At 33.0% G+C, this 21,124-nt stretch overlaps 2 protein-coding genes across 11 annotated transcripts; one reads left to right on the forward strand and one right to left on the reverse strand.

The window, feature by feature from the left end:
* Positions 1 to 3,259: 3,259 nt before the first annotated feature.
* LOC114312768 (protein argonaute 2) lies at positions 3,260 to 10,719 on the forward strand. The gene is made up of 3 exons (XM_028259066.2): positions 3,260 to 3,661; positions 6,720 to 7,914; positions 8,821 to 10,719. The coding sequence occupies exons 1-3, from the start codon at positions 3,343 to 3,345 to the stop codon at positions 10,259 to 10,261; spliced, it is 2,955 nt and encodes a 984-aa protein (XP_028114867.2). The 5' UTR covers positions 3,260 to 3,342; the 3' UTR covers positions 10,262 to 10,719.
* Positions 10,720 to 11,663: 944 nt separating this feature from the next.
* LOC114312766 (uncharacterized) lies at positions 11,664 to 19,473 on the reverse strand. 10 transcript variants are annotated; one of them, XM_082890798.1, is made up of 16 exons: positions 19,290 to 19,473; positions 18,721 to 18,825; positions 18,465 to 18,608; positions 17,942 to 18,058; positions 17,565 to 17,675; positions 17,304 to 17,366; positions 17,095 to 17,221; positions 16,487 to 16,569; positions 15,901 to 16,117; positions 15,531 to 15,658; positions 14,887 to 14,955; positions 14,594 to 14,714; positions 14,029 to 14,185; positions 13,289 to 13,333; positions 13,066 to 13,152; positions 11,664 to 12,051 (listed from the first exon to the last, which is right to left on the reverse strand). In XM_082890798.1, the coding sequence occupies exons 1-13, from the start codon at positions 19,368 to 19,370 to the stop codon at positions 14,082 to 14,084; spliced, it is 1,470 nt and encodes a 489-aa protein (XP_082746924.1). In that variant the 5' UTR covers positions 19,371 to 19,473; the 3' UTR covers positions 11,664 to 12,051; positions 13,066 to 13,152; positions 13,289 to 13,333; positions 14,029 to 14,081. The 10 variants fall into 10 exon arrangements, with proteins under 10 accessions (XP_082746924.1, XP_082746921.1, XP_082746929.1 ...); XM_082890795.1 differs by having other exon boundaries at positions 13,055 to 13,152; XM_082890803.1 differs by lacking the exon at positions 13,289 to 13,333 and having other exon boundaries at positions 13,055 to 13,152; positions 14,594 to 14,701; positions 17,119 to 17,221.
* Positions 19,474 to 21,124: the final 1,651 nt, after the last annotated feature.

Below are 21,124 nucleotides of genomic sequence, written 5' to 3' on the forward strand. Positions count from 1 at the left end.
ATTTTTATCACATTCTGATGTTTCATATTGCTGCTTTTAATTGCAATTCTTTCAATTGCTTGAGTTAATTTTCAACACAACTTGATAATCTCTCTTCAGTTAGCTTCAGAAACATGACCTCAAAGTAGCCTTGTGTGTGTGTGTGTGTGTGTGTGTGTGTGTGTTTGTGTTTGTTGCAACAGATTGGTGCTTTAATTATATTTCAGCATTTTGATTTCTTTTAAATCATGAGAGAAGGTTTTATGTAATATATAAAATTTGTAACTAAATCTAGGGAATTTGATTGAAAAATTTAGATCTGGCATTTTTAGTTTATGTGAGTGTTATTTACAGCAAACAATTGTAAATTCATAAATAAATGCAGGGAATGTTTGTCTATGGCTGTATAACCATCTTCAACATCTAAATGGAATATGTAAGTGAATACAGCCTCAGAAAAGCTTTGAGAATTATAGACAGCATTAGACAAGAAAATGAATTTGCTTGATTCTCACATAATTGTAATTAGTTTTAATTATTACAAATTGGTTTGAGAAAATCTTGCCTGTAGCCTTCAAGTAGATAAACTTTTGACGAACACTTGGTATCATCATTCAGATATTACACTATTCATACTACATTCCTTTTAATTTTATGTGCATATATTGATTGTTGATGATGAAAAGTTTCTTATAATTTATTCTCTCCTGGTGGATTGCTAAACAGGTTGTTGAGGTTGTAAGTTACTTCTCTTCTTTGCAGGTTCCTCATGTTACTCGTACTGATTATCAACTGATTGATATTTCTGAAGATGGTTTTTAGTTGTAATGGATTTTTTTTTATTATTTTTAATTTCAATTTTTGGATAACCTATCCCTTGCGGGTTGTGCTTGGGATTAATTATTCTCTTTGCTACTTGTTGAATTTTCTTGTGTGTGTGGGCTGCTGGACAGATGTTTTGTTTGTGCTATTTTGTTGCTACAGGATGTTTTGTGTTTGAGTTGTGTATGGGCTGCTGAATTTTGTTGCTACAGGATGCTATTTTTTTGAATATTTGATAGATGCTATATTTGAAAGATGCTGCTGGACAGATCTATTGATTTGTATATATTATGTTGAATTTTTTGGGTAGCTTATCTTATTTGAATATGTTGACATATTATGTATTGATTTTTTAGCTTGACAAATTATGAATTTTAAATTTGTGGCAGATTATTTAATTTTTTATATATTGGCAGATTATTGATTTGAATTTTTTAGCTTGACAAATTATGAATTTTTAATTTTTGGCAGATTATTTAATTTTTTATATATTGGCAGATCATTGATTTGAATTTTTTAGCTTGACAAATGCTGCTGGACAGATTCTTAATAGGATGTTTAAAATTGTTTTTTGAAAAAAATAAATAAAAAAATACTGTAATTCGGTCGGGGAATTAGCGGGGTCGGGGATATCCGATCCCCGATCGGGAGCGGGGGCGGGGGGGATACGGGGTCCCCGTCAGGGATCGGGGACGAGGACGGGAAATTTCTCACTATCGGGGATCAGGGACGGGAAGTGTGGTCCCTGGCCCCACCCGCCCCGTTGCCATTCCTAATGATGTAACAAACATTATGCAACACATCAATGGCTCCGCCTGTTCGTTGCAGTTCATATTCTATTCCATCCCATCAAATAGTGATCTATTCTATCCCATTAAATAGTTGGCTTGGTTTGGGAACATGTTATTTTAATAATTTTTTGACTTTTTATAAAAAGATGTACAGAAAAACAGAGAGATGATGTGACAAGTTTTAGTTGACTTTTTAACTTTTTAACTAAAATAGTCACTCCCCAAACGATATGAAAAAAAAAAATTGATGTACATATTAAAATAAAACAAGATAATGTATTAATATTCATTCATTAAAATTTAAAATATCTATGATTTTTCTTTAAAAAATATAATCATACAAAATGAGATGAAAGCAGTTGGTTTTTCTAATGATAGACAACTCAACCTTTGTCAAGAATTAATAGTTTAATATATTTTGATATATTTTTCTTACTATATCAACACTAATAGCTTATTTTTAAATTTTTTTTTGATCATATCATTTTTCTATTTTCAGCACATTTTTTTATAAAAAATTAAAAAATATATTTAACACTTTCCAAACAATCTTTAGAGACAATTTGGGAAGTTAGATAAAAGTTAACTTTTAACTTTTAATCTATTTTAGATCAAATCATCTCTTATATTTTTTATACACAAAATGACAAAAAAGTCAAAAATTTAACTTTTAACCAACTTTTCAAATCACCTCATAATTATTCAGGGAAAGTGATGAAGTGGGGTACAAAATACTCATTCCATCCTAAAATTTGAGCAATTTAATTTTTTTGATAGTTTAATTATTATATTTTAAAAATATTAAATTTTTAAAGCAACAATTTGATAATATAATTATTGCATTTTAAAAATATTAATATTAAATGAGTTTAAAAAAAAGACAAAATTCATGTTATTATAATTCTTAATTTTTGAATCATGACTAAGGGATTGTTTAGGATGTTCTAAATAAGTGTACTTTTTTACTTTTTATAAAATATGGATTAGGTTTGAAGTAATATGATAGAGAAGTGATGTGACTTAAATAAGATGATATGACTTAAATAAGATAGTGACTTTTTAATTTTTTTAAGAGATGCCAAACCTAACTTAATATTTTGAGACAGATAAAGTATTAAAAACTATGTTTTTATCCATTTAAAAATATTTTTATTTATTTTTACACATTTCGGGGTTGTTTGAGGTGTTCAAAATAAGTGCATTTTTTACCTTTTTAGACTAAAAAATTGAGAAAAAAAATATGAATATTTGGGTTAATTTTTTGACTTTTTATAAAAAATATGTATTAAAAATTGTATAAATTAGTGTGTAAGAAAAAATTAGAATTAAAAATTATGCAACCGTAATTTTTAACTTTTGATAAATAATAATAACTTTTTAATTTTTTAAATAATTTTTTAACGTTTTAACAACGTATCAAACTTGGCCTTTATATGAAGAACTAGTTTAATAATTAAACATTTACTCTAACTTACTTTACAAGAATTAAATGACCTTCCTATTTTCCATCGAACATTCTGGACTCACCCAGATTCTTCCCACTTTACTGTCCCACCAAGCCTATTACTGTTGACAACTTGGCCACCAAGTCAATAGGACATTTTCGTCATTTCAACCCCACTCCTCCCAACTTATTTTTTGAACTGCCACTCTTCCCACTTCACCACGTATAAATTCGTACAAGACCAACCCACATTACATCACCCGTAAAATTCGTAAAAAATTGTCGTCTTCGCTGATCTCAGGTCTAATGGAGAGAGACGGACGTAACTATAATCGTGGCGCTCCCCGTGGCGCTAGCTGCGGCGGCGGCGGAAGCGGAAGCGGAAGGGGAAGGGGAAGGGGTAGAGCTTGGGGTCCTTCACAGCAAGGTCAGAATCAAGGTGGTGGAAGAGGACAAGTTAGGGCTTGGGGTCCTTCACAGAGCGGTGGTCAACAGTGGGGTCCACAGCAAGGTCAAGGAGTGTGGAGTGGGAGACCATGGATTGGTCAGTCGTCGTCGTCGTCTCAAACTCATCAGATTCAGACTGTACCTGTTCCTCATAGGTTTCCTGAACAACTTCTTCCTGGTAAATCTCTATTAGCATACATCTCTTTACTTTATTTATTTAAAATTTTTAATTTTAGCATTAAATTGTTAATGTTAATGTAATTCGATTGAAAATGATTGTCAAATTAGTAAACTTACGCTGTGTTTGGCTGAGGTATTTTGGAAAAGATTTAGGTTTCGTTTGGTGAGTGATTGTTTTAGGCGAAGTTTGGGAAGATCCAAAAAAGTCAAAAAGTTACTCAAAAAGCTAAAAAGTTAACACTATTCACTAAAATCAACAATTACGGCTGCACAACTCCCAATTCAAATTTTTCCCTACAAATCAATTTTTACAATTTTTTATTACACATTTTTCAATAAAAACAAAAAGTTAACCCAAACATCCATATTTTCAACCTCAATTTTTTAGTCCAAAAAGACAAAAAGTGCACTTTTTTAGTCTTCCCAAACTTGGCCTTAGTTTAGAAGTTAAAAAATTATTAAAAAAATTAAAAAGTTAATAACTTATATTAAAAAGTTAAAAAAAAAATTATTTTTATTTTTTATATATTTTTTCATAAAAATTAAAAAATCATCCTCAACATATTAATTTTTTTTACCTTATATTTTAGTTAAAAAAATTATTAAAATAACTTATTTCTAACAGTGATGGACATCTACTAAAAAAATGTATTTTTTTTATACGTACATCAGTCAACCTTTATCAATATATCCTTTCTATATTTTTACTTACTTTTTTTACCCATTTTTTTTATTAAAAAAATCATAAAGTATGCATATTTAGAACATTTTAAATCATCTCAAAAAAAAAAAAAAAAAAAAGAGTAAAATACAAATAAAATACATTAATATTTTAATATTTTAGAGATTTGGACATGAAAAAAGAAAAATGCTTGTGAAATGTATTGCCTTTCACATTTCACTCACTTTTTTTTTTTTGGGGTCAAATTCCTTCCAAATCTATAAACCAATAGTTAAAGTTTAATTTGATGGATAATTTTTGGGTAAATTATAAATAAACTCCTGAGGTTTGTTTAAAATAAGATTTGTCCCTATGGTTTGAAAAATTACAAATACTTTTATGTCATAATTTTTTATTTAACAAAATTAATTAAAAAAGTGAAATTTCTAATTGTTCTAAAATTATTTGAATTATCAATTGAAATAAAATTTTAATGTTATTAAAAATTGTTAATTAATTTGATGATTTATTAATAAAATGACTTATTTATTATGAAACTAGAAACCTTAGGGGTATAATGTAATTTTTAGAACTACAGGGCTAATTTGTAATTTAAGTAAACCGAGGGGGTGTGTTTGTAATTTACTCATAAATTTTTTAAATTTGAATAATTTAAAATAAAGTGTGGATGAGATAATGGATGTTTGGTTGTTTAGGGTTAGGGTGTAAGTTGTTTGATATAAGGGTAAATTATATTGGCATTTCTGATGTTTATATTTATTACAATTTTTTCTCACTTTTTGGAAATTACATTCCCTTCTTGTGATGTAAAGTTTCATTACAGATTGTTTCCTTAATTAGTTGATTGTTAAGCCAACTAATAGATTTTGTTGATGTTAGTAATTTAATTTTTTTAAATATCAATTTTGTCTTCACTGGTTAAATTACATTGACACCCTTCACATTTTAAAAATTACAATTCCCTCCTCAAGGTTTAAAGTAACATTATCAATTATCCTCTCGGTTAGTATTAGTTGAAAAAAAAATTAATTGAAAAAATTTTTATTAGTCAAATTTTTAAATTTTTGTTTAAAAGTGAATGTAAGCTCATTTTTTAAATTTACTCTTTTTTCTCAAATTTATAAATTGAGACAACTATTTATAAATCAAAAAAATTATCAAACAAGTTTTTAAGATATTTTTAAAAAAAATTTGTAAATATAAATTGAAAACTGAAAATAAAATAGTTACCAAACAGGTCTTAGATGGTAAAAATGTCGTAAAATTAATAAATAATTTAATAAATTACCAACGTAAGAAATGACTTATCAAAAGATTATTAGGTTATGTATGGTTTGATTTTTAGAATTTTTTTAAAAAAATTAAAAATTAATTTGGTTAAGAAATAAAAAATAAAAAATAATTATCATTTTTATATAATTTTTAACTTTCGAGTGATTAGAAATAATTTTTTACAAATTAAATATATTTGTTCATATTTATTTGGGCAAATCACAAATATCTCCCTCGAGGTTTAGTTAAATTACAGATACCCCTTGAGGTTTCGGAAATTACATCCCGTCCCCTGAGGTTTGTATTTTCATAACAATTTGCCCCTTGAGGTTTATATTTCATAACAAATTACTCCCTAATTTGTTATGCAAATATAGCATTCAGGGAAGAATTTGTAATTTCTCAAACTTCAGGGGTATTTGTAATTTAGTCAAACCTCGAGGGGGGTGTATGTAATTTGCCCTATTTATTTTTATCGAATTAGTTTTTTTGTTCTTTTTAAATGTCAGGGAGATTCGTATTAAATTGAAATCTTAGAGGTGTAAATGTAATTTATCCTTTAAAGTATATGTAAAGATTAAGGATAAATTTGTTATTTTAACTTAAAAGTTAACACCGTCAAATAATTACATTAACAAAAGGGGTCAGTGTTTTTGTCAGTGTAATTATGCAAATGTGAGGGAAACTGTAATAAACATAAATGTCAGGGGATGTTAGTGTAATTTATCCTTAATATAATGAAATGAGTGTTTAATGGTATGACTAATAAAAACATTTTATGAATGTTTTATCCAAAAAATATAATTAAAAAAATAAAAAAGAAGAAAAATGTCTGTTCTAGGATTGTTTTGCCTATTAATGGAACTGTTACAGATGAATCAAAAGCTTGCATTTAAAAAATTAATAAAATAATAAAATGATTAGTTTCAAGCTCCACTTCTTGTATGAAAGTACATGTGTTATGCCTTAACCTTAATTTGCTTGGACTATTAAATGGTTGATTGCTGGTGTTTGTTCTTCTCAGATTAACTTTTCTGCATGTCCTCTCTATGTTTTATAAAATCAACTTTTGATGGAAACACACATTGTTTTGTTCTTCCAGATGTTCAGTCATTGGAAATTTCAGAAAAGAAGCCTCAATTGTCTATTCCAGAAAGTTCGGATAAGAGGATTGTGCCCATCAGACGACCCGACAGAGGGGGCACACTTGCTGTCAGGTCGACAAGGCTCTTCGCCAATCATTTTCCTGTCAGATTCAATCCGGAGAGCACCATAATGCACTATAATGTGGATATTAAGCCAAACACAACTCCAGGCAGTAGGGCTGCCAAGAGACCAATACCGAAATCTGATCTGCGTTTGATTAGGGAAAAGCTGTTCTCTGATGATCCCACCCGATTTCCTGAGCAAATGTCTGCTTATGATGGTGAGAAGAACATCTTCAGTGCTATGCCACTGCCCGAAGGGAATTCTGTGGTGGTGTTGTCTGGTGGGGAGGACGTGGCAAGTCGCTCTTATACATTTACCATTCAGTTAGTGAATAAGCTGAAGCTTTCAAAGCTAAATGATTACTTAAGAGGAATGCTCTCATATATCCCTCGCGATATATTGCAAGGGATGGATTTGGTAATGAAGGAGAATCCATGTCAGCATAGGATCTCTGTTGGTCGAAGCTTTTACTCCAAAGAATTCAGGCCAAGAGATGACCTCGGCTATGGCATTGCAGCTTACAGAGGCTTTCAACAGAGCCTAAAGCCTACTTCCCAGGGTCTGGCTTTATGTTTGGACTATTCGGTGTTGGCATTTCGCAAGCGATTGCCGGTCATAGACTTCCTTGTGGAAAATGTTGAGGGTTTTCGAGTAAATGATATGAAAAGGTCAAGAAGAGATGTAATGCGTGCATTAAAAGGATTGAAAGTTCATGTTACTCACCGTGTCACCAAGCAGAAGTACATTGTAGCAGGGTTAACCAATCAAAATGCACGAGATATTACATTTACTCTTGAGGATCCAGAGGGTGAGAATCCACCGAGGGAAATTGGCCTCATTGAGTATTTCAGGGAGAAACATAACAAGGAAATAAAGTATCAGGATATGCCTTGTTTGGATTTGGGAAAAAATAATAGAAAAAATTATGTGCCGCTGGAATTCTGTGTTTTGTTGGAGGGGCAGAGGTACCCAAAGGAGCAGTTGGATAAGGAAACAGCTCTGTTCTTGAAGAAAATATCACTGCCTCAGCCAAGGGAGAGAAAGAACACTATTTATGAGATGGTGCGTTCTCAGGATGGTCCCTGTGGGTACGTTTTTTATTTTATTTCCACTTAATCCCTCATTCTCTCTATATTTGGTAGCATAAAATATTGTGGGGTAGTTTCCATGTTGTTTCGTTTGTAGCATACTAATATTTTATGGCTTCCATTTTGTAGCACGATTATACTTGCCTCAATATTTTCCAGCATAATATGTTTGTTACATACTCAATATTGCATCTTTGAAATAATCTTTAATTTTCACGGTTCGCATTACAAGTCTCTACTTGGTTAGAAAAAGTTTAAGGATGGCAGGTGAGTACTTTTATTTGTGGATCCAAAAGAGTATGTCATGCCTGAATGCTTTGCAATTATAACGTTACAGGCCATACTTTTTTTTATTAAAAAAAAAAAAAAAAAAAATCCCCTTTCCCTCAATTTTTTAGCACTGGTTCTTCTTGCCCACTAATCCCCTATTGACAATCAAGTACTACTTTGGGAGTGGAACTTCTGGGTGGTTTACATTGCTGGTGCTTGATTACATAACATCAAGTGAATTTTTGGAGAAATTCCGTTGATCTTGAATGGAAATTCATTCTCTGTTTAAAACTCTTCATTGGACTAACAATGCTAAGGACCTGATGGCAGATAATAATCTGGTGCCAAATAATTCACTCACAAGTCACAGGTTCCATCTTACTGGAGGTAGCTTAACACACACCATTTGTGTTTATAGGTTTTAGTATGCATCCCAATCATTAGCCAGGAAACGCTTGCATTGATTTTTTACATTTGATCAAATTTTCTTATTTTGTGTGAATTGTGGGGTTGCATATACTGTCATCAAGCTCTTATAGTTGCTTTCTATATCCTTCTTTGTTCTTTATTACTTAATTTCATTTTATTTATGTAGGAGATTTCAATCCCCCTTCTTTTTTTTTGGTTGTCTTGCAGAGATGTTTCTCAAAATTTTGAAATTGAAGTTGAGAAGAACATGACAGGAGTGTTGGGTCGTGTCATTGAGCCACCAGATTTGAAGCTAGGTACTCCCAATGGCAATGTGAATGTTCTAAGAATTAATGACAGGGACAAGTGTCAGTGGAACCTTCTTGGGAAAGCAGTTGTGGGTGGCAAGCCACTTGAGCATTGGGCCTTGATAGATTTCAGTTCATATGATCGTTATAGACTGAATCCCAGTCATTTCGTTCAGAACCTGAGAAATAGATGCCGAAATCTGGGGATCCGTGTTGAGGAGCCTGTGGTGCGTCGTTTCACCAACATGAATGAATTCTCAAGTATAGCTGCCATTCAAAAACTACTTCACAACGTAGTTGAGGAGGCAAGTCAGAAATGTAAAGGCCAACTACAACTTATCGTCTGTGTGATGTCTGCAAGACATGATGGTTACAAGTATCTCAAATGGGTGTCTGAGACCCAGATTGGAGTATTGACTCAATGTTGCTTAGTTGGTAATGCCAACAAAGGTAATGATCAGTACCTTGCAAACCTTGCTCTCAAGATTAATGGCAAGATTGGGGGTAGCAATGTGGAACTAAACGGCCCACTCCCTGGTTTTGAGGGTGACGAACATGTTATGTTTGTGGGGGCCGACGTCAATCACCCTGGAGCATTTAATGCATCTTGTCCATCAATAGCAGCAGTTGTCGCAACAATCAACTGGCCTGCTGCGAATCGCTATGCTGCTCGGGTTTGCCCCCAGGAGCACAGGAAGGATAAGATTCTGAATTTTGGGGCCATGTGTTTAGATCTAGTCAACACTTATGCTCGGCTCAACAAAGTCAAACCAAAGAAAATTGTGGTTTTCCGTGATGGTGTGAGTGAGAGCGAATTTGATATGGTTCTCAACGAGGAGTTGCAAGATCTGAAGAATGCCATATATGAGGGAAATTACCGTCCAACAATCACTCTTGTCGTCACCCAGAAGCAACACCATACCCGTCTGTTTCTTGAGAATGAGAGGGAGGGGGGTGCATCTGGCAACATGCCTCCTGGAACAGTAGTGGACACAACAATTGTTCATCCCTTTCAATTTGATTTTTATCTTTGCAGCCATTATGGAAACCTCGGGACAAGCAAGCCAACACACTATTATGTTTTGTGGGATGAGCATAACTTCACTTCTGACAAGTTACAGAAGCTCATTTATGACTTGTGTTTCACATTTGCTCGATGCACAAAGCCTGTCTCGCTCGTGCCTCCTGTGTACTATGCTGATCTTGTTGCATACCGGGGACGTCTGTTTCAAGAGGTCCTGAATGAGTTGCAGTCGCCTCCTTCAGTACCATCTTCGTCTGCTTTGACACCTGCTGTTTCACTTAACGAGAGGTTCTATACTCTGCACCGGGACCTCCAGAACGTTATGTTTTTCATTTAAGCGGCCATGTTGGCCGTCTCAAATTTCCTTTCCTTTTCTTATGAAGGAGAGGATATTTAAACTGTTGGAATATGCCCAGACGCAATTCAACCTCCTTTTCTAAGCACTAGTAAAGAGGTTTGTGCGTGAATCTAATGGGATTTCTTGTGTTACTTGGTACATGGCTCCATACCCTGGGGTTCATGTCTTTGTGCTGCCTGTTCTCATGGTTATGAACCATGTAAAACTAGAGGCATGGTATGGTCACCGATAACTTACTAGTACGGTGTGTTTTGTGGATCTGTTTTGTGTGTTTTGAGGTCTTGTTTAGTGTCTGTTTTCATGTTTTTTAGCTGCTGTGTGTTTAAAAAGGAGCATATGATGTCCTGTGCTGGTTTGATTAGTGTTTCTGAATGTGTTGGTTAAACTATGCTTTTATGTATTGTAATAAATAAATGTGTGCTTTTGCTTTGGATAAATTCCAGATTAGTTTTGTTTTTATTTAAATTTATCAACTGTGAACTTTGGTTCCATTTTGGAGGATTAACAACGCGCGTTCTACATCATCTGGATGATGGGTTGGGGTGTGCTTAAGAATGAATTGTTGAATCTCATTTGTCATGTATGCCCTGCAAAGCAGCAAAGCCATAATACTAATCATGAATCCAATGGCTCCCAAAATTTCCTCCTTAACTCTCTTTCATGTAGATAGAACTTGTAAAGGAACAGAGTTTTTTTAGAGATTTCGGGAGTTTAACTCTATTTGTACAGAAGATAGCAATTTTTTCCTTTCTTTTCTCAATTGAGTCATAAGTGGGGTTTGATAATATGGGGTCGACTTGGGAATAAGGTGTGCCATGCAATTCACAATGTCAAGGAACTGTTGAACCTGTTTGGTGGTAAAAATTCCTTTTGGATTAATGTGGGGATATTTGTTTCAGCTTTTCAGAGTCAATTTATGACTTTTAGTTTTGAAAAAGTTATATTAGATTGTTTGGTTAAACTTATTTCAAACAGCTTCTGATTCTAACAGTTTATTTTAACTCAAAAAAGCTGATTCTGAGAAGCTACTCACTCCTTACTTCTGATTATCAGCTTCTGCTGTGAACATGTTAATTTATGGTTACTCTTAATTTTTTTTATTTTTTATTTTTTTAAAAATAGAAAAAGACTCAAATGGACTATAGATTATTATTATTATTTTTTATGAGAAATATAGACAAATAAAAATTAATTGAAAAAACTATTTCACAACTTATTTAACAAACATTACTCAGCAACTTAAATCTATAATCCAATAGCTACACCAAACAGATTAACAACTTCTGATTAAAGTCATAATCTATAATCTGTTAAGCTATAATCTATAAGTTGTTTTAACAACTACACCAAACGGGGCTGTAGATCTAGCAACCACACCAAATTTACAAGCGAATGCACCAAAAGCTTTGGCATTAGTGAAGAAAATATTATCATGTATTACAATCACAGATTATCAGCAATAACCAGAATATTTTCCCCCAAATCAAGACAAAAGTGAAAAATAAAAATAAAATTATAAAGCAACAGAATTAAAATGACAATCATTATTTCAGGTAGATCTCTAATCCTTCGAAAAAAATACAATGAATAACATTTGAACGGATTTAGACCATTGCTTGCTGCAATGAATCAGTGTTCCCAGCGCTGCAACAGCCTATGGATGCCAAAGTGTGTTCATAACTGGCAACTGTGATCTAATCGAAGTAGGTAACAAGAGAAGAGTGCTGGCTATTCTTGTTCATTTCTTCGTGCGAGACAATGGGCATTTCCTGGAAAAACAGCGTCACCAGAGACAAAAAAAAATTGAGGAAGAGTTGATGAATATATTCATATTCATATATCAGTCCCGCTGCATACCCCCAGTGAGGGTCGCGCCCCCAGTGACGTGGCGCGCCCCCCTGGCTGAAAATTCAAAAAAAAAAAAAAAAAAAAAACAGTTTTTTTTTTGGGCCAATCCCGGAGTGACACCTCACTGGGGGTCGACCTCCAGTGGGGGTAGGAAGCATTTTTTATTCACATATTAAGGTTTGTTTGGACCAGTGTTATGCTGTCAGACCTTTCACACTCATGTCATGCTTCACATACAATTAGGGGTGAAAATTTGTGACACGACTCAAACCGTATATAGAATTAAAAGGCTAGAATTGATCATTTTTTAATACGAACAAATATATAATACGACCCGATAATACAAATATTAAATAAGTTGACTTAGTATCAAATCTATATAATATAAAATTCACACGGATAACCGTATACTGAAAAATTTGTCACATATTTTAATATTTTTATACTAAAGAGTATCATAACATTTTTTAATCTCTTACGCAATTACATCCAATTTATCAAAAAATACGTAAAATACAATTTTAAGTTTAATATAAGTTTTGTTTTTGCGTTTAATTGAATTTAATGTATTTTTTGTCTATTATTTGAATTAATCTAGTAAAAAATATAATAATAAAATATAATTTTTTATAAATTAAAAAAATAAAATTAAGTTGAAATCAAATATTTTTATAAATAATTTCATTTGATAATTATTAGTTTCATTAAATTTAACTTGTGAATAAATTTTTAATTTTTTTGTTATATATTTGATATTTTTAGTTAATAGGACATAACACATTAACGCAACACGAACTAAACACGGACCAAAAATGACACGATATGATAACACAAAATAAACGGTTCAAGTTAGTACTGAGGTAAATTTGATAAGAATCCGAGATGACATGACACGAACACGACCCAACCCAACACGGCGCTCACCCCTAACATACAATGCAGAAGAGAAGTTGCGTTGGTATTGGGCGTCCATCGTTAAGTGTCATTTCTGGGATTTCCAATAAGCTGCCCAAAAATTCTCCCTACAAGGAACAACACAAGGCACATCCATCATTGATTTTCAGTAGGATTTTTTTTTTGGATAAATAAGTAAATATTATTAAAAATATTATTGTAGGAGTAATTTTCACAGCCAAAGCTTTAGTTTTGATATTGGACCTTGAAGCTGTCTCATTGCTTTTATGTTCCATTACAAATCAAATTCTGCAACAATTAGCATAAATTTTATTCCTAATATGGCAGACAAAATGACTTGTCCTGAGTATAACTTTTAATCTCTAAATCTAATTGTTGAGGTGAGGGTGCCTTGTGGCCTAGTGGCATGGGTGCAACACTTTGGTGTGCGCAAGGGTGAGGTTAGGGGTTCAACTCCCCCTAGGATGCTAATCTAACAAATAATAACTGACTTTCGCTGATCCAAAAAAAAAAAGAAAAAGAGGTTGCCTTTATTACACATTACTTTCGTACCGAGGCAATACGGGACTTCACTTCACACACCCCCTTCATGCACTCGGTAGCACTTGTCACGTGTAGGCTACAGACCCGCACCCTGCCCATCCCTAGTTCTAATACCATTTTATATGGTCTTGGGTACAATTCAACTCCAAAACTTACTTGTTGAGTGAGGGTGGCCTTATTGCACATCACTTTCATACTCGGGCAATGTGGAACTTCACTTCACAGTCCCCAAATAGAGATAACTCTAGGAGAACTTGAATAATCACTAAACTCCCAAGTTCTAGATAGTTAAACTAATTTAATTGAGCATATAAGGGAATGACAAAAAATGATTCATCTAGTTAGACCCCAATTGAGTGGAGACAAAACTTGGCTTCGTTTGCTTTAGTAATATTGTTACAATAATTTGCAAGCATTTTGAAATGCAGTACTTATATTACCTGCAAAGAGAGCAAGCAGTGTAAAGACAAAGCTGCAATTCAATCTGACAAAATTACTCTGAAGAAAGTGCCAGCTCCCGGAAAACCCTCCCCCGGTGCTCAAAATTTTTGAACTCATCGAAACTCGCACAGCCCGGACTCAGCACAATTGCATCCCCTACATCCATCGAAATCAATGCCACAAACACACGAATTCGGAAGAAATTAACAGGACGGAAATTATAATGTTTCAAGAGTGGTCAGAAATAGTGTTTCATATTTTTTACATGTTCCTAAATATTTTATACATGTTCAATATTGTGCTCCGACTTCCAAGAGTTACGGTATATGTAAGATACAGTTTAGGATTCAGTATTGCCCCACTGTAGTCATGAAAGCATTAGCAAGGTTACCTACAACACAAAAGGACCCCATCTAGTTTGCACTTAAGCGAAATGATGCAATAGCTTGAATCATACATGAAATTACAGATGAAATCATTTTGAGAATATATATCCATAAAACAATGCTGTAGACTATATCAAGTAATATATTCTGATGTGTTCTTGTGTGGTGAAAGACAAACCAGATGTTGTCATGCTCCTTGCTTGTTTGACAGCATCCTCCAGATTTGTAGCTCTAATACAAGGAATACTCAAACCATTGGTGGACAATGTCTTTTGAATCATCATTCCTGAATATCCAAACTTCATTCAAAATTGTGCATGTTAGCCATAATTCATATCCTTATCTGTAAAAATATCTACAGAATCAAAAACAACAATCTAGACATTTTTATACAAAATGACCCAAATAATTTTGATGCAAGGGTATCCATACAACTATTTTGAAGGCATCAAGAAGGGAGGGATCACATACAGTGACAATTCCTCTATGGCATATCAGATGTTCCAAAAGCCGCTCAAAACCACTAGACCCTTGCCGAATCTGCAAAACAGGGGCACGATTTTAAAGGTTCCAACATTGAATTATATATAAAAGAGATTTGTGAAATTTTTCATATTGTATGGGGTTAAAAAAAACCACCTCTTGGGAAGATAGTATTTGGCATATGTGTTCTTACCAAATACTCTCTTCCCAAGGAGTGCAGGATCCAAGAAGCAAGAGCGATCTGTGTGTGTGAGTTAACCGATCGTATGACAAGGGCAGTGTTATAGTTCAATGTCCATTCCACTTTCTTGAAATTCAAAAACTCCAGAGTCACAGCAACCCAAAACACAAGTGATAAGGATGTTCTCAAGACCTATTTCCCAGCACGTCCATTCACATCAACATGCATAGTTTCATTTCATCCATTACCATATGTAAGAAAACTCAACCAAAGGTAATTCAGCAAATACTAGCATCCATTACCTAGAAAAGTTCTCTGGAAATTTCTTATTGTGCATGATGGCATAAATCTTGCTATGCCACAACTAAGCTTATTATGCAAATGGAAACCACTAACAAGCATGCAATTAATAAAATGATCAGAGTTCTCTGAATGATAGAAACATTACAACCTTTGCAACACCGCCAAGTAGGATGACTGATTTTTGTCCCTTAAGACCCATCAGCCCAGTGCATGTTGCTTCAATGTTTGTTGCCTTGCTGTCATCCACCCATATTACCCCATGATTATCTGTGTGTACTGCATTAATAACATCAAGCTTTGCAGAGATCAGTATGACATAATCACAAGCAAAAATATTCCTCTCCCAAAGAACAAGGAAATAAACAAGTTGGTAAAAAAAAAAAAAAAACAGAGAGAGGACTGATAATGCTTTGGAATTATTTCTTCGGAAAGTTTCACAAAAATTAGATCCCAAAAGGATACATGATGAACATAGTTCAATAACACAAACTAGATGACTTCTGTATACATCAACTCACCAATTTCCATCCGGTGAGGCGGAACCTTCAATTTCCCAATTGTTGAACTGATGGCTTCAGCATCAATACCAATATCCAGTCCAATAACAGATAATGCAGCCACTGCGGCATTATGATAGTTGTGTGTCCCAATTGTCTTCAATGCACTCAATTGTAGTTCTGAAAACCCTTGGACTGCAGGAATTCTGAAGCTGGCAACCTTTGCCTCCAAATTGATCTTGTAACATGATTATGCAATGTTAATATCGGCAAATGAAAATAAATTCAAACAAATGCGAAAATACATAAGGAAGAAATTTTTGTATGGGATTCTAAGCCTCAAATGAGAGCACAGGTTCTCAGCACTTTGTCTGGACTATTTTCTATAAGCTGGTGTTTATGGTCTACGGCCCACCATAAAATGTGACTGATAAAGGAGTTTGCTTGACTAGTTGAGATCAGCAATATCTAAGCTTATAGGTTTGTATATTCTAAAGTTCTTGTCACTGTCTGAAATGAAGTGGTGACCACTATTTTTGGTAGTGTGACATTGTACACACAAAGCAAGCAGAGGAAATAAGGAATTTAAGAGATTTATTTTTCTTACTCTGACACCTGGAAAGGCTCCTATCCAAGCAAGATTAAAATCATTAGCAGAACTCCTGACTGCATCATTCAGATGCTGGTTTCCTGGACAGAAAAATATGATAGAATGTAAAAAATGCACTAAATGTGAACTGCACTACAAAATGAGCAAACCTCATATTAAGAAAATATTAAGACTAACACATGAGACAAAGGAAAGGTACTTCATCATCACAAAAGGACCCCTACCCCTCAGTCTCCTTCAAGGTCCACTTGAGGTTTCCCAATCTCCAAGAATCACTATGAAACAAGGTTCATGTTAGAAATACTCGAGGTTGGGAGGAGGGGGAGGGGGCGGTCAGGGGTCTGACACCAATGAAATGCAATAATGCAACTATTTTCTGCATAGCTGCAAAGTAACTTATTTGGCCTTCCCTGGAATTGTTGGTTATATTTTCTCAAACTACTTAATAAAAAAATATCTATTAAAAAAGCACCTAGGTCAAGAAGATTTGAATAAAAAACCAGAAAAAAGTTGGTAAAATAATCAAATTAGAACTGAATGTGAAATGTCACATAGATGAACCAGAGTGAAGATTGAGAATTCACTTGGGGGGAAAAATTTCATACCAAGGGGAAGAATGCCCATCTTACTGTTACTCATGTGAGAAAGAATGCGACATTTGGTCAGTGCATAGTTCTCCATTGTCATGTGTCTTTCTAGATGATCAGGAGTGAGATTTAAGATCACTGCAACCTAGAAATATAGCCAAAGATATCATTAAGGAGGGGGAGAAAGAACTGGACGGACATAAACCAGAGTCCAAAAATCCACTTACTGAAGGACTGAAGTACTTATGTGCAATTTCCAACTGATAACTGCTAACCTCCACCACTGCAACCTAGAAATAAATTTCTAAATGAACTCAGAAATAGCAGTAGCCCCAATTCATCCTGACCTTGAGAAATCAAAGTTGCCCATGACATTGAGATACAAAACAAATAAACAATAAAGATAAACTACCAAAATCTGTAACAATGGAAATCACAGTGCCAATATAATGGGAAGGAGAATAGAATGCAAGAAGAGCCGAACTTGCCTCAAACACAGGGCTTTCGGGAGTCGATTCTAAGCATTGTAAAGCTACTTCTGAAAGTGGAATACCCAGGTTTCCCCCAACAAAAGTCTTAATGTCCAAATGATTAAGCATCTGTCTCCAGTGTCCAAGGTATTTTATGTCAGTACAAAGAAAGGCTAGAAAGCCAATAATTCTTATAGTAGAGCAACTTTTAGAAATAGTAAGAAACTTTGGTTATGCTAGCAATTATACTTTGAGACCCTCATATTCTCAACATTAAAGCAATGAATCAATGAAATTTCTTCTTAGCCAACAGTAATTGGTTTATTTCATTGATGAAGTTGAAAAAGTATTATAACAAGCTACGTCGAAAGAACAAGGAAACAAAAATAATGAACCTGTCCAGCAAAAGTGGCAACAGTAGATTTTCCATTGGTTCCTGTCACTGCTAAAATCTTAGTGCATACTGGAAGCACTTCAGCAGCAAAATCCAACTCAGATGTTACACGCTTTCCCTACATGTTCGAAGGATGAAAAGTTACCAACCAGCATGGTAACATTAAAACAACATTCACGATAGTAAGCATATATAAGTGGCTTAATATTCAAGAAGTCACATACAAAAGTGTGGATCTAATTGCTCGTAGTAGCACGTGTTATTGTATTATTTATGCCTAGGAATCCATAACCAACGATTGATGGGAGCAGCAGCTTGGCAATTCTTGTTTAAATTTCCTCTACTTATTAATTGAAAAAAATCATATATAAGAGCATGATTTATCAAACTAGAATATACATAACAAGCAGTCAACCACACAACACGTAAACTACACTGTCAACTTAAAACATGAAAGAAAGTGATGCGAATATTTAAATTATTAATTTCAGGTAAAATGTAGGAACCATGCCAGTCATGCTTACTAATTGCAATAGTGATGAAAGGCTATAAGCTTCAGGAGGAACTCCGGGGGAAACAACCACTGTATCCACATCTTTAAGCAGGTTGTTATCAAAATGACCAAGGATTGTCTTCACATTATTATGTTTCTCAAATAAGGGATTTCGCTGCAATAATAGAGTATTCATGACTTTGATATCAGAAAGGATAGGGATGTGCTCAATAAAGATAAGTAAGAAAACAACTCAATATAAGTGAAAATAAGGTCATAGAATGTACCTCAAATGGATCCAAATTCTCATTCTGATCAATGGCTAGAACTGAAGCACCTCTTGCAAGAGCAAGTCTCACTGCTGCTAATCCAGATTTTCCTAAACCTATAACCTACAATTCAAACATAATACACTCTTAAATCAAATTTGTTTTTTAAATATACCCACTAATGACCCAGTAAACACCATACCAAAATAATTGGCATATAATATTTTTGCTCTCTCTCTCTCTCTCTCTCTCTGTCTCTCTCCACAACATTTGCTCAAACCCATGTCAAGCTACCAATAAGTATGTTGACCCCATCCACCCTCCTTCCCTCAAAAAAAAAATTATGGGTTTTTGCAACTGGTAGAATGGTCACACTTTTTGAAATTTTTTTTTTTTAATAGGTGTTGTCCAAATTGCCAATAACCAACACATGGAAAACAACAAAGATACCCATTAAAGCAACTACTTAAACTGTAAGAAACATTGAAAGCGATGAATTTGAGCTCCAAACAAAAAAGAAAAATAAAAACTGAAATTTCAAGGGAAAAAAAATAGAAAGGAAAAGACGAGGAATGGAAGTCACTTACCGCGAGGGATTGACCTTTGAGGTCGTGTTTGGGAAGGGAAGCTTGAATCGCGGTGGTGGTGCTGACTGATTGCAGCTTCATGCTGTCTATGCAACACAAACTAGCGAGAGAGAGAGAAGCAGGGGTAAAGGTGACGATGAGATGAACCGAAATAAATAAATAAATTGCACTCACGTTTTTATTTGTCTGGAGTGGTGTAAATAAATATAGTTTTTTATTCTTTATTAAAAGATATGTAATATGATAGAGATATAATATGATTTAAATAAGAGATAACGTGATTTAAATAGAAATGTGTGTGATATGGTTTGGATGATTTAAGAGTAAAATTATAAATTGAATGATAAATTAATAGATTAGTAAATTGTTGTTTGAGCGATTTTGAACAGATTGAAGATCGACAAATATTTTAACTAATTATCAAGCCTTTGCATAATATATAACATTAATTTACATAATATATATATATATATATATATATAATATAAACTAATTTTACTTAATATTTTTCATATATAAAACTATTAATTTGTAATAAATTTTACACATTAATGGGTTGTTTGGGATGATCTAAATATGTGTACTTTTTGACTTTTTACGAAAAAAATATGAAATATGGGTTGGGTTTGAAATGATGTGGTAGAGAGATGATGTGATTTAAATGAGATGGTGTGACTTAAATAGGATAGTGACTTTTTAATTTTTTTGCCTTTTTGTATTATGCCAAACTAGGCTTAAATCTTTCTTACACTCATTTTTATTTTGATATTCATTATAGATTAATATATATATATATATATATATGTATTAACTATAGCGGAGCTGAACGGTTTCGAATGAGGATCATAAATTTTAAAGTTTAAACCGCAGTTAGTGGATGAGCTGTACGGATTGATGCGAATCGGTGCGATTTTAGTGAATTTGACGGTATTTTGCACAGTCTTAGACTTGTTTGTCAACTATATATTTTAGCTAAAAAGTTAAAAAGTTACTATAAGTTATCACACCACTCTATCTATTTTTCTGCACATCTTTTCGTAAAAAATTACTAAAATAGTATATTCTCAAACGAGGCCTTAAACTTAAATAAGATAAAAAGATGTGCTAAAGTAATGTATATCAAACAAGGCATTAATTTTAAAAAAAACGTATAGCAAGTTTAATAATTTTCATATAATTACGACAATTTTTTTGAGATTTTAATTTGTGCAACATTTACTCCCCTTTTATTTATAATTCATTAGCTAAACGGATAGAAAAATGATATTATTGTATTTTTTATATTGAAATTTATATTTTTCTTGTTTATTTTTGTGTTTTCACACTTTATTCGTTTAACTTTACTAAAAGAAATATTAGTGTAATTATATTAAAATAATGGATATTATATTTTTCTCAAATCTGAGTAGAGTTCAGTGTAATTTATCCAAAAAAATATAAATTACAATCACCTCTTTGAGATTTAGAAAAAAAATACACTTAATCTTATACTACTTAATTATGCTAATCTTCCTTCTAGTAAGACGATTGAAAAGTAATGTGTGTTTGGTTTGAGTTTTTTGAATTAAGTTTTTTGAAAATTAAATTTTTTTATTTTTCGTGTTTTTTGTTTTTAATAAATATTTTTAAAATTTTAATTATTTTTTTTTATTTTTTTAGATACGCCTTATTTAGATGTATCTAAAAAGTAAAATTTGTGAAAAAATATTTTAAAATTTTAATAAATACACAAAAATATGAAAAATATACTGAATTTTTGTATTTTTTTTTATATTTTTGGTATTTAGTGAATTTTTAAAAAAATTCAAAAAATCTATACTTTTTATGTGTATTTA

This window comes from Camellia sinensis, chromosome 10, assembly GCF_055761805.1.
Source record: "Camellia sinensis isolate YWXY chromosome 10, ASM5576180v1, whole genome shotgun sequence".
In the NCBI taxonomy this organism is placed as follows: domain Eukaryota; kingdom Viridiplantae; phylum Streptophyta; class Magnoliopsida; order Ericales; family Theaceae; genus Camellia; species Camellia sinensis.